General features: G+C 38.4%; 1 protein-coding gene across 9 annotated transcripts in view; it reads left to right on the top strand.

The window, feature by feature from the left end:
• LOC105480615 (unc-51 like kinase 4) overlaps positions 1-13304 on the top strand; it is a 682911-nt gene that overhangs the window by 118337 nt on the left and 551270 nt on the right. For 8 of the 9 annotated variants that reach the window (XR_011619999.1, XR_011620000.1, XM_071091486.1 and 5 more), the window contains exons 18-19: positions 2967-3074; positions 12532-12615. Coding sequence is in view for 7 of the 9 variants with exons in the window: in XM_071091486.1 (XP_070947587.1) it covers positions 2967-3074; positions 12532-12615 (192 nt within the window). In the remaining 2 variants the exon portion in view is untranslated. The remainder of the gene's footprint in view (positions 1-2966; positions 3075-12531; positions 12616-13304) is intronic. The other variant, XM_071091487.1, reaches the window with a different exon arrangement.

The following is a 13304-nucleotide window of genomic DNA, read 5'->3' as shown; positions in this document are numbered from 1 at the left end:
CCACTGTTCTACTTTCCCCGTCTATAAATTTCACTTTTTTGGATTTCACATATGAGTAAGATGATGCAGTGTTTGTCTTTCTGTGCATGAGAGGGGGGTGTTGAAGTTCACAGCTATAATTGTGGATTTGTCTATTTATCTTGCAAGTTCTATCAGTTTTTGCTTCACGTATTTGACAGCTCTTTTGTTTAGCGATACACATTTAGGATTGGTATGAATTTTTTGATTTATTGACTTCCATTTAGTGTAATTATTGATGTGTTTGATCTGAAGTCTGTAATTTTATTTTTGTTTTCTGTTTGTTCTCAGTGTTTTTCATTTCCATTTTCTTTTTATTACCTTCCTGTGGTTTACTGAACTTTTTTTTTTTTTTTTTTTACCACTCCATTTGGACTTTTGCTATAGTGTTTTCAAGTATATATCTTTGTGTGGATTCTTTTTAGTGATTGCTGTGTGTATTATATACATACCTACATACATAACAGTCTACTGGTGTCACCGTTTTTACTACTTCAAGTGAAGTATAGAAAACTTACCCTTCTTTTCATCCCTTTACCCTCTCTCATTTTTATATAATCCTCTTGAATGTATTCTCTAAATGTCTTTAGAACCAAATCAGACATTTTTACAATTTTTGCTCAATGACCAAAGATAATTTAGAAAACTTAATAGCAGTAGGAATGCCTATTGTATTTACCTATATTTTGGCCTACTGTGTTCTTGCTTCCTTTCTGATATTTCAAGGTTTCTTTCATCATTTTCTTTCTCTTTTACAGTGCTGTGCTGGTGACAATTTGCTGTTTTTGTAGGTAAAAAATTGCTAAACACTGGCAATTTCAGATGATTCAGTGTAGTAGATGATCAGCAAAGGTCAAAGGAAAAGGAAGCCTGTGTATAGAAGTGACCTGCTGCAAGGACTGATGTGAAGCTACATGGTTCCATTTTTTCCCTCGCCCACTTCATCTAGATGATTCATTATGTGTAAGGCAGTGAGTGGCAAGAGTTACACATTTGGTACATCCATACAATGGAATACCATTCAGCAATAAAAAGGAATGAACTGGCTGGGCACAGTGGCTCATACCTGTAATCCCAGCACTTTGGGAGGCTGAGGCAGGTGGATCACTTGAAGTCAGGGGTTCGAAACTACCTGCGCCAACATGGTGAAACCCAGTATCTCCTAAAAATACAAAAATCAGCTGGATGTGGTCGTCCGCGCCTTTAATCCCAGCTACTCAGGCTGAGGCAGGAGAATCCCTTGAGCGCAGGAGGCAGAGGTTGCAGTGAGCTGAGATCGTACCACTGCACTCCAGCCTGGGTGACAGAGTGAGACTCTGTCTCAAAAAAAAAAAAAAAAAAAAAAAAAGAATTATTGATACATGCAGCAACGTGGATGAATCTCAAATGCATTATGCTGAAAGAAGCCAGACAAAAAAGAATATCTAGTGTATGATTTAATATAGTATATGATCTACATAAAATTTAGAAAATACATGCTAATGACAAAGTAAATTGATGGCTTTCTGGGGAGGAGAGGAAAGAAGTGAGTAGGAAAGAGGGATTGCAGAAGGACATGGAGGGAACACTGGAGGGCTTTTGTTATCTTGATTGTAGTGATGATTTCACAGGTGTATACATATGCCAAATGTGTGTAATTGTACACTTTGAATATATGCATTTATTTTGTGTAAGTTATACCTCAGTAAGGCTGTTAAATTCCACATTCACAAGTGCTCCTACGGTGCATGACTACTGTGCAGCTCTCCCATCTCCATCTCCAACTTTTTCATACTCTTACTTGCAAAATGAGACCAGTGATTGCATGCTTGGAGGTTGTGGAATTGTCAAATTGCTTTGAAGTTTTTAAGCACTCACTTTCAGTTTTTAAACTAATGTCTTTGTCAGTGGTAAGAAATAGTCTTGTCTGTGCACCACACTTTGAGTCACATTGAGAATAGTGCTTCCACACTATTTTATATACATTTTTTTTCCTTCTCAGAGTGAAGCCATTCTGTATGTGTCATTCTGAAACTGTTCTATCCTTATCATGGTTGCACTATGATTTGATTAATCTGTGTTCTGGTGTATGAACTCTGGCAATGAGTGTATGTGATTTTCTTAGCATGACTCCTAGGAAATTAACCAGATCTGATAAAACATGCTGCCGAGTTTCAGCGTACATTATATTACAGCTTTAGTATAACATTCCCAGGCTCTGATTTTTTAAGGAATCATGTAAAAGTTTAATGCAATATAAGAACTTTTTAAACTGTGGTGTGCTGGAGCATACCAGGGACCTCGCATGGTAAAATTCGTTTTCATATCTTGGCTATCCAAATGAACTGGATGGCTTGGGGCCAGTTGCCAGAACCTCTCTCAGCCTCTGTTTACTCTTTAAAGATAGGGCAACAATTAATTGCCTTTCAGGATTAGTGATACAGTTGGAAGTGCTTTATAAACTGAAAAGTGAGTCAGGTGCACTGGCTCACTCCTGTAATCCCAGCACTTTGGGAGGTGGAGGTGGATCACTTGAAGCCAGGAGTTTGAGATCAGCCTGGCCAACATGGCAAAATCCCGTCTTTACTAAGAATACAAAAATTAGCTGGACTTGGTGGCATGCACTTGTAATCCCAGCTACTCGGGAGGTTGAGGCACAAGAATCTCTTGAACCTGGGAGGCAGAGGTTGTAGTTAACCAAGATTACGCCACTGCACTCCAGCCTGGGTAAAATAAAATAAAAAAATTATAAACTCAAAAGGGCTATATGTGTTTATTTTACTGGATATATTTCTAAGCTTCATCTGGGAGAGTTACTGTATTTTCAGGATTATAAGGCCCATATTTTGAAAATAATTTGGAAAATAGTTCTTAGAAATGGTGACTTTTACAGAGTATCTTGCTTTTTACATATAGGTTTAAGAACTGAGAGATACACTTGAAATAATTTAGTTTTTTTCTCTTTGCAGGCAATTGTTCTCTTAACTGAATTAATTAGGGAAAACTTCAGGAACAGCAAATTAAAACAGTGCCTTTTACCAACCCTTGGGGAGCTGATCTATCTTGTAGCCACCCAGGTGAGACTGTCTGATTAACTCTATTGCTGTTTGACATGTTCTGACATACTCTGGCTGACAAGTATTAATATCCTATAAAAATTTTCTGACTTTGCCCCTTAGAGCATGCCTAAGGAGCTTAGGATAAATTTTACCTCTTGGGGAGAGAATTTCTCAGTGTTTCTCGGTCTCTTTCTATCTTACCCTGTCTCCCTCCTCCCTTCCTTCCAGTGCCTCTTTTCCTTTGAAATGTATGTGATTTGAAGGCCACATTTTAAAACCAATGAACTGAAAGTCCGTAAGGTATTCCCAAGGTTGCTGCCATCCTTGACTCCTTTAGGCAAGAGGAGACCATTGGTTCTTTCCATAGAAAGCTCCATTTCAGTTTAAATAAAACACAACTTTGTGCAAATACAGCTTTAAACATGACTATGGACATTTGTGAAGGCAGAATTTGACTTCTTATATCTAAAGTTACAATATGGAAGTGCTACTGAATTCAACAAGGCAAAATTTAATATTCCATTAATGTGGTTTTAAAAAAAAGAATATTATGGAATAGATAGTGATAAGTTATGGATTAGTCATTTAATGTCATACCCTGAGAGTTTTAAATACTGGTAAGTTATAAGTAATTAAGGAACTTCTGTCATTGTATTTCTTTGTTTGTTTGTTTTGAGATAGGGTCTCACTCTGTTGCCCAGGTTGGAGTACGGTAGCATGATCATGGCTCATGGCAGCCTCGACCTCCTGGGCTCAGATCATCCTCCCACCTCAGCCTCCTGGGTAGCTGGGACTACATCTGTGCACCTCCGTGCCTGGCTAATTTTTTGGTATATTTTGTGAAGATGGGGTTTTGCCATGTTGCCTAGGCTGGTCTCGAATTCCTGGACTCAAGTGATTCGCCCACCTTGGCCTCCCAAAGTGCTGGGATTACAGGTGTGAGCCACTGTACGTGACTGTCATTGTATGTCTAGCACTTGCTCAATTGTTACATAACCTCAATATCCTTAGTATCTAAATTAAACTGACTTTCTGAACAATCATAATTTTAAGGCAGTTACCATGATTGTTATAGAACATCAGTATTTTGACTTATTTAACTTCATAATTAGTACTGATAGCTGGTACAGCAAATTTGTCTTCTTTGTTCTTTCTGTGAGTGTCTTGACTATTCCTGGCCCTTTGCATATCAGAATAAATTTTAGAATCAGCTTGTCCAATTCTGCAAATCATCTATTTTTAAAAACTACACTGATTATGCAGATAAATTTGAGGAGAACTGATATATTTATGATTTTGAGTCTTCCAAATCACATTTGGAATTGTACTGAATCTGTGTATTGATTGGGAAAGTATTTATATCTTTATGATATTTATATAGTCCTCCAATGCACAAAAAGTATTTACATATATTAACATATTAACAAATTTTATTACAATTCTTTTATTCTATACAGAATGCCTTTGTACATCTTTCTTTGGTTGAATTTATTCTCAGGTAATTTTGTATTTCAAAGGGATAACATATTCACGAACCTAGAACACTAGAAAGTGAAGAAAGGTATATGGGGAGAAATCTTTTTCCTAGTTTTGTACCCCATCTGTCTAGTTCCCCAATAAATATTATAATTATATGTAATCTAATATAAATATTATAAAATACAAATATAATTTCTTATATTTACAGAGTGAATTTTGTACATATGAGCAAATACAAATGTAGATTTTGTGTCATTTTATGCAACAGGTAGAAACTCACTTTTTTCGCTCAATAGTTATACACTATTAGGAACAGTACATGGAGCAACATAGTATTGGAAGTTCTGGCCAGGGCAATCAGGCAAGAGAAAGAAATAAAGGGTATTTAAATAGGAAGAGAGGAAGTGAAATTGTCTCTGTTTGCAGATGACATGATTCTATATTTAGAAACCCCTCTCGTCTCAGCCCCAAAACTCCTTAAGCTGATAAGCAATTTCAGCAAAGTTTCAGAATACAAAATCAGCGTGCAAAAATCACAAGCATTCCTATACATCAACAATAGACAAGCAGAGATCCGAATCATGAATGAACTGCCATTGACAACTGCTACAAAGAGAATACAATACTTAAGAATACAGCTAACAAGGGACAGGAAGGACCTCTACAAGGAGAACTACAAACCATTGCTCAAGGAAATAAGAGAGAACACAAACAAATGGAAAAACATTGTATCCTCATGGATAGGAAGAATCAGTATCATGAAAATAGCCATACGGCCCAAAGTAATTTATAGATTCAATGTTATTCCCATCAAACTACTATTGACATTCTTCACAGAATTAGAAAAAACTACTTTAAATTTCATGTGGAACCGAAGAGAGCCTGTATAGCCAAGACAATCCTAAGCAAAAAGAACAAAGCTGAAAGCATCACACTACTTGACTGCAAGGCTGCAGTAACCAAAACAGCATGGTACTGGTACAAAACAGACATATAGCCCAATGGAACAGAACAGAGACCTCAGAAATAACCCACACATCTACAACCATCTGATTTTCAACAAACCTGACAAAAACAAGCTATGGGGAAAAGGTTCCCTATTTGATAAATGGTGCTGGAAAAACTGGCCAGCCATATGCAGAGAACTGAAACTGGACCCATTCCTTACACCTTATACAAAAATTAACTCGAGATGGTTAAAGACTTAAATGTAAAGCCCCAAACCATAAAAACCCTGGAAGAAGACCTAGACAGTACCATTTAGGACATAGGCATGGGCAAAGACTTCATGACAAAAACACCAAAAGCAATGGCAACAAAAGCCAAAATTGACAAATGGAATCTAATTAAACTAAAGAGCTTCTGCATGGCAAAATAAACTAGCATTAGAGTGAACAGACAACCTACAGAATGGGAGACAATTTTTGCAATCTACCCATCTGACAAAGGTCTAATATCCAGAATCTACAAGTAACTTAAACAAATTTACAAGAAAAAAGCAAACAACCCATCAAAAAGTGGGCAAAGGATATGAACAGACACTTCTCAAAATAAGACATCTGTGCAGCCAACAAACATATGAAAAAAAGCTCATCATCCCTGATCATTAGAGAAATGCAAATCAAAACCACAATGAGATACCATCTCATACCAGTCAGAATGGCGATTATTAAAGAGTCAAGAAACAAAAATGCTGGTGAGGCTGTGGAGAAATAAGAACACTTTTGGACTGTTGGTGGGACTGTAGATTGGTTCAACCATTGTGGAGGATGATTCCTCAGGGATCTAGAACCAGAAATACGATTTGGCCCAGCAATCCCATTACTGGGTATACACCCAAAGGAATATACATTGTTCTACTATAAAGACACATGCACACCTATGTTTATTGCAGCACTATTTACAATAGCAGAGACATGGAACCAACCCAAATGCCCATCAGTGATAGACTGGATAAAGAAAGTGTGGCACACATACACCATGGAATTCTATGCAGCAGTAAAAAAGAATGAGCTCATATCCTTTGCAGGGCCATGGATGAATCTGGAAGCCATCATCCTCAGCAAACTAACACAGGAACAGAAAACCCAACACTGCATGTTCTCACTCATAAATGGAAGTTGAACGATGAGAACACATAGACACAGGGAGGGGAACAACACACAGCAGGGCCTGTCAGGGGATGGGGAGCAAGGGGAGGGAGAGCATTAGGACAAATACCTAATGCATGTGGGGCCTAAAACCTAGATGATGGGTTGATAGGTACAGCAAACCACTCTGGCACATGTATACCTATGTAATCTGCATGTCCTGCACATGTATCCTGGAACCTAAAATTAAAAAAAATAAATATATGTGTATATATATACACACGCACACACAAATATATGTGTATATATATGTATGCATACATAACAATGAGAATGTAAACTTTATTTTTCAACATAAGCTCCATCAAGGTCAAGATACTTTGGTAAGCGATGATACTAGCCATTAAAAAAAAAGACTCTTATACGGAGATACGTACACTGGAGCTATTTCTTAATAATTAACATAGGTATATTTCTCAATCAGTACTTGTAGCTCCGTGCTTCCTCTTCTTTTCATGTAATAGAACATTTCCACCCCAGCACTTTTGGAGGCTGGGGCAGGAGGATCTCTTGAGCCTAGGAGTTTGAGACCACCCTGGTCAACATGTGAAACCTTGTCTAAAAAACTTGCAAAAATTAGCTGTGTGTAGTGGTGTGCACTTGTAGTTCCAGCTACTTGGGAGGCTGAGGTGGGAAGATTGCTTTAGCCTAGGAGGTTGAGGCTGCAGTCAGCCATGATTGTGCCACTGCACTCCAGTCTGGGTGTCAGAGCAAGATCCTGTCAAATAAATAAATGAATAAATAAATAAATAAATAAATAAGAGAACATTCCCTGCGCGATGTACATTATGTGCCAAGTTTTGTGAAAGGTACTTGTCCTTGCAGTTCTTTGGGGATAGGGCTGGAGAATTTATTTCTACTTTACCACTATTTTGGACTCTCAAGGTCTTGACATCAAGGCTCAAACTTACAAAGTTTTGTATGCCCCCAGAGAAAATAAAACTTCAGTGCTCAGTTTATCCCATGCTTTCAATTGTCTGATTTTTGGCTTAATTATTCTTTATTATCTTGTCAGATCTTTGATGCATTTTAAGGATGTCAAAATAAAACCAGTTGCTTTCATTAGAAGAGTAATCAGGTACCTGGTCTGCTATCTTTCCAATAATGAGAGTCTAGTCTAATTCTTCTTTTTTTGGTCCTATAGTTTTTCCTCCCTGCCCCCTGCTTGAGATATAATTGGTATAAAATAAACACATATTTAAAGATCACAATTTGATAAATGTATATTTATGTATACACCTATGAAATCATCACTACACACAAAAAATGAACCTATCTATCACCTCCAAAAGTTTCCTTAGCATCCTTTTTAATCCCTTCCTGTCTCCATACTCCATACATACTATATAAAGTTTTGCTTTCTTTATATAGACTTGTTTGCATTTTCTAGAATTTTATGCAGATAGAATCATACAGAATCGTGTTCCTACTAGATCTAAAAGTAGATCTAGAGTATAATTTTTCTTGGCATATACTTTTTTTTTTTAGGATGGAGTCTCATTCTCTCACCCAGGCAGGAGTGCAGTGACACGATCTTGGCTCACTGCAACCTCCACCTCCTGGGTTCAAGTGATTCTCCTGTTTCAGCCTCCTGAGTAGCTTGGGCTCCAAGTGTGTACCACCACACCCAGCTAATTTTTGTATTTTTAGTAGAAACGGGATTTTGCTACATTGGCCATGCTGGTCTCGAACTCCTAACCTCAAGTGATCTGCCTGCCTCAGTCTCCCAAAGTGTGGAAATTACAGGTGTTAGCTACCACTCCTAGCCCTTGGTATATACTTTAATTGAATGCAAGCTAGGCTATTTGAATAAAGGGATGATAATGTGGCTATGAAATTTAACTACATCTCCTGATAGCAAACTGGAAAAGGAAGTTAAGTCCCTGAATCTACAAAAATAAATAACTTTTCAGGACATGAGGGCTTTGTGGAATTGTCACTTTGACTATAATAAACCTTAAAAATCTCAGGTCAGTGCCGATCTGTTGGGACTGAGCTGAAGTGATTATATATAGTATATATAATATACCAACCTAAGTCTTGTTGGCTCTCTAGTAACACCCTAAGGCTTACGGACAGAAGACCAGACCTTATTCTGTAGAGGATATTATAAGGCAACACCTTTTCAGTTTATGTATTTTTCTTGCTTTTGTCAAGGATACCTGTCACCCTGAGTTCAGGTATTCTTATTTTGTCTTTTTTGTTTTATTGCATAATTTCTTTCTTCTTGCCTTGCTCATAGTCACAGCCAAAGTCTCTCTCATTACCTTCTAGGCCCTCATGGGCTGGCTCTTCAGAATCTATCTGACCTAATTCCTCACTACCTTCCTACTCACTCCTTCCAGCTATACTGACCTCCCCACAGTTCTTTAAACCCACTATGCCATGCTTCTGCCTCACCGTATTGACATTTGCTGTTCCTTCTGCTTGTAATATTTTCTTCTGAGTTGTTTGTATTTTCTCTCTGCTCAAAAATCCCTTCAGAAAATCTTTCCCTGGCTATGAGTGATCTGAGATGGAGCCAGCCTGTCTACAGTCTTTCTGCAACCTCTTACTCTGCTATTTTTCTTTATAGCACTCGTCATTATCTTGACTTACTTATTTTGTTTACTTCTTTAAAAAAAAAATCTCGGCCGGGCATGGTGGCTCATGCCTGTAATCCCAGCACTTTGGGAGGCTGAGGTGGGTAGATCACCTGAGGTCAGGAGTTCGAGACCAGCCTAGCCAACATGGCGAAACCCTGTCTCTACTAAAACTACAAAAAATTAGCCGGGCATGGTGGCTCAGGCTTGCAATTCCAGCTACTTGGGAGGTTGAGGCAGGAGAATCACTTGAACCTAGGAGGCAGAGGTTGCGATGAGCTGAGATCATGCCACTGCACTCCAGCCTGGGCAACAAGAGTGAAACTTTGTATCAAAAACAAAATGAAACAAACAAAAAACCAGAAAATAACAACAAAAACAAAATGAAACAAAAAATATCTCAGTCTTCCCCTGAGCGCTTAATATTAAGGAAGAAAATGTATCTGCCTCTTTATGGTTTACGGCCATTATTAAGAGGAGTTTCTGGTGCACAGTAGGTGCTTTTTTCATGCATGAACTGCACCAAGGCCAGTGGGACAGGAGAGAAGTGAGGAAGGAGGCAGGGTTGGAGAGACTGGCAGGGACATGATCATGAAGGGCTCCTCGCCAGTCCGATGTCTTGGTCTTGATCCGAAGAGCAAGGGGAACTCATTAAAGAGTTTTAAGAAGAGTAATTATGTCAGCTGATTTGCATGCCAAAAAGATAATTCTGGTTTATATGTGGAGAGTAGTGGAGACTGAAGACAAGATTCTGAGAGCCTGGATGAGAGTAAGCAACGTAGGAGCAAAACTAGGAGAGAGAAGTGGGTATTTCAGGAAAGGGAAAGTCAGGACTGAATGTAGTTTAAGGCCCAATTTAAAGGCCTAAGAGGGATCTGTTGGATTTAATGACGTGAAAGTCACTGGTAACTCAACAAGAGCTTTTTATATATTTATTTATTTTCCCTGGAATGAGGGAGATAGAAGAAGTCATATTGGAGTGGGTTGAGGTGTTAGTGGAAGGTGAGGAAACTGAGAAAGTCAGTGTAAAGTGAGGATAGTTGTGAAAAGGGGCCAAGGGATGAGGAAGGTCTTGTTTTCAAAATGAGTGACCCTATTCAGGTGGAAACAGGAAAGATCCAGAGGGGATAAGATGTTGAAAGTTTAGGAGCAATAAGGGATAGTCCATTAGCTAATGACCCTGAGGAGGGCAGGATGGGAATGGGATCCTGAGCCCAAGTGGAGGGAGATGAATGGAGGAACCTGTCCTGTTACAACCATTGGGCAGAAGTAGCAGATGGCTTTATGTGGAGGAAAGTTTGCCTTTCCTTTCTCAGAACTTCCATTCTTTTTATGTGTGTCGGAGGAAAGTAGGGGAAGTGGTGGGAGGGTCATAGGTTTAAAATAGCCTTTTCAGGGAGGGTGGTGATAAGAGAAATAGTATGGCTGGAGATTGATGTTGAAGGTCCCCTTAGGATGCTGATCCCAAGTAAGTAATGGACTCTGTGCTCTGTGGTGCCACCTTCTCTAAGGGCCCAGTTGCCTGAGAGCAGACTTAGAGAAAACAAGTGGCTGGCTTTCGCAGAGGTTGAGGTTTCCCAAACAAGAGTAAAGGGACAACTAAAGAGACCGATAGTTCAGGTTTGGGGCAGGAGTGATTAAATGATGGGCCAGGGATTCTAAGTGGCTGGGAGTGAAGTAGGTGATCTGTTGAGGGAAAGAAGAGGGGCCAGGGGAGAGGGCACAGAGTCCACTGAGGTTAAGAGTTGTGGTGGGCATTTTAAATAAGGGAAGAATAAGGGAAGGAAAGAAAGTTGTGTTTGCAAGTTAAATTTAGTGTGAATTAGTGATTTTTGAGTTGGAGCAGCTCCTGATCATAATGTCCAGGGTATAACCATATGTGGAATTCTATAATCAAGTAAGGGTATGGTTTTAATGGGTCATGATTCTTCTCATGGGTATAAAATCCTTTTGGATTAGTAATGTACTAATTCTTTTTTAAAATTTCAACTTTATTTTAGATTCAGGGGGTACATGTGTAGGTTTGTTACATGAATAGATTGCATGATGCTGAGGTTTGGGGTATGACTGATCCCGCCTCCCAGGTAGTGAACATAGTAGTCAATATGCAGTTTTTCAGCCCTTACTCCTATCCCACCCTCCCCACTTACAGTAGTCCCTAGTGTCTTTTGTTCCTATCTTCTATGTGTATACCATGTTTAGTTCTCACAAGTGAGAACACATGGTATTTAATTTTCTGTTCTTGCTTCAATTAGCTTAAGATAATGGCCTCCAGCTGCATCCATGTTGCTGCAATAGTATTTCATGGTAGATATATACTACATTTTCTTTATCCAGTTCACTGTTGATGGGCACCTAAGTTGATTCCATGTTTTTGCTCTTGTGAATAGTGCTACGACGAACATATAAGTGTGTGTGTGTGTTTTTGGTGGAATGATGTATTTTCCTTTGGGTATATAACCAGTAATGAGATTACTGGTTCAAATGGTAGTTCTAGTTTTAGTTATTTGAGCTATCTCCAAACTGTTTTTCATAGTAGCTGAAGTAAGTTAATAACGTACTAGTTCTGTCATTTGGACAATCTTGAGTATGTTCTGTAAGTAGAACCTAATTTTTTCTGCTTTAAAAATTAATTTTTTTCATCTTTCTATGTGGTACCTGATTTATTTTCTGATTGTATTTGATAGGCTGCAGGAGTGTGCTTGAGGTTATTACACTAATTTGGTTAATCTTCTGGGAGAGAATTGTTGCTCATGTCATTAAAATCAGTGTACCCGCTCATTTGCTTGTTTTATTTAGCTCCTTTTCTTACTGGGTAACATACTACCTTTTACTTGTGCTTGTGAATTATCCTAAGATATTACTTAAACTTGTGTTTTCTATGCTTTCAAATCATTCCAGATAATGTAATACTTTTAAGATAGTTGTATCTGTATTATCATCTACAATTATCATTAGATTGATGTATTTGTCAGATCATATTGGATCATACTGTCATTTCTCAAGTTTTTAAATCTAGCTTCTATTGAGGGGATCTTACCCATATCATAGATAATGCAGTGAGAAATAGAATAAATACCTTGTATATACAATGCAGTAAAAGATTCTTGATCTAGTCGTTATCGTCAGGTAGTAAGTAATACTTTAAATAGATTATTAGGTTTTAGATAGTTTGTGTACTTGGAGCTGTGCCATTTGCTTGAATGGGTTAATATCTTTTGTGCTGTTAGCTTCACTGCCTTTTTTTTTCCCACTTCATTTTAGGAAGGAAAAAAAAAGAACCCTAGAGAGTGCTGGGCTGTTCCCTTGGCTGCATACACAGTGCTAATGAGGTGCCTTCGGGAAGGGGTAAGACTCCTTTGTTGTCCTCTGTAGATGCTGGCAATTGTAATAACCCTTCAGGCACTGTATGAGGATTGTAGCCTGCAGCGGTGCAGGAGCTTGTCAACTAAGTATTGCTCCTGAATTTAAATAATCCTGACAACCCACCATGAGCAAGTGGCCTACAGTGGAGCAAGTGTAAAAATGATCTAGCTTTCTCATTCACTTGTTCAAATGTCTTGCTTTTTAAAGGAATGATAGCTTATATAAACAATGTAACTAGCATTCAATAGCATATTCTTAATGACCCTCCCCCCTCCCCCCTTAAAGTTATTGATACACCAGTTTAGTAAGGTAGGTGTGTGCAGAGAATTTTCTGTGAGCCCGAGACAACCCGTGATTATCTTGTCAGATCGCCATTTTGAGGTTTAGAAACAGGGAAGCTTCTAATATCCATTGATTTTAATATTAAGTAGTATTTATTATGTGATGTGATTTTTCCGTTTATTCACATCATTTCTTAAGCAATTGTTAATGGCTGAAAGCCAGCCAGCTGGCCAACAAACCAACTCATCTATATGTAGCTCCCACGTGTAACTATGTAAAGGATTTAGTAACCAACCTAAAAGGCTGGCATTTTCTGTTTGCATTAAATCATTTGACATTGTTTCACCCAAGGCAAAGCCATAGGGTGAAAACATTCCTTCAGGAATGAA

This window comes from Macaca nemestrina, chromosome 2 (genome assembly GCF_043159975.1).
Source record: "Macaca nemestrina isolate mMacNem1 chromosome 2, mMacNem.hap1, whole genome shotgun sequence".
Classification (NCBI taxonomy): domain Eukaryota; kingdom Metazoa; phylum Chordata; class Mammalia; order Primates; family Cercopithecidae; genus Macaca; species Macaca nemestrina.
This window is presented reverse-complemented; position numbering and strand designations above follow the sequence as displayed.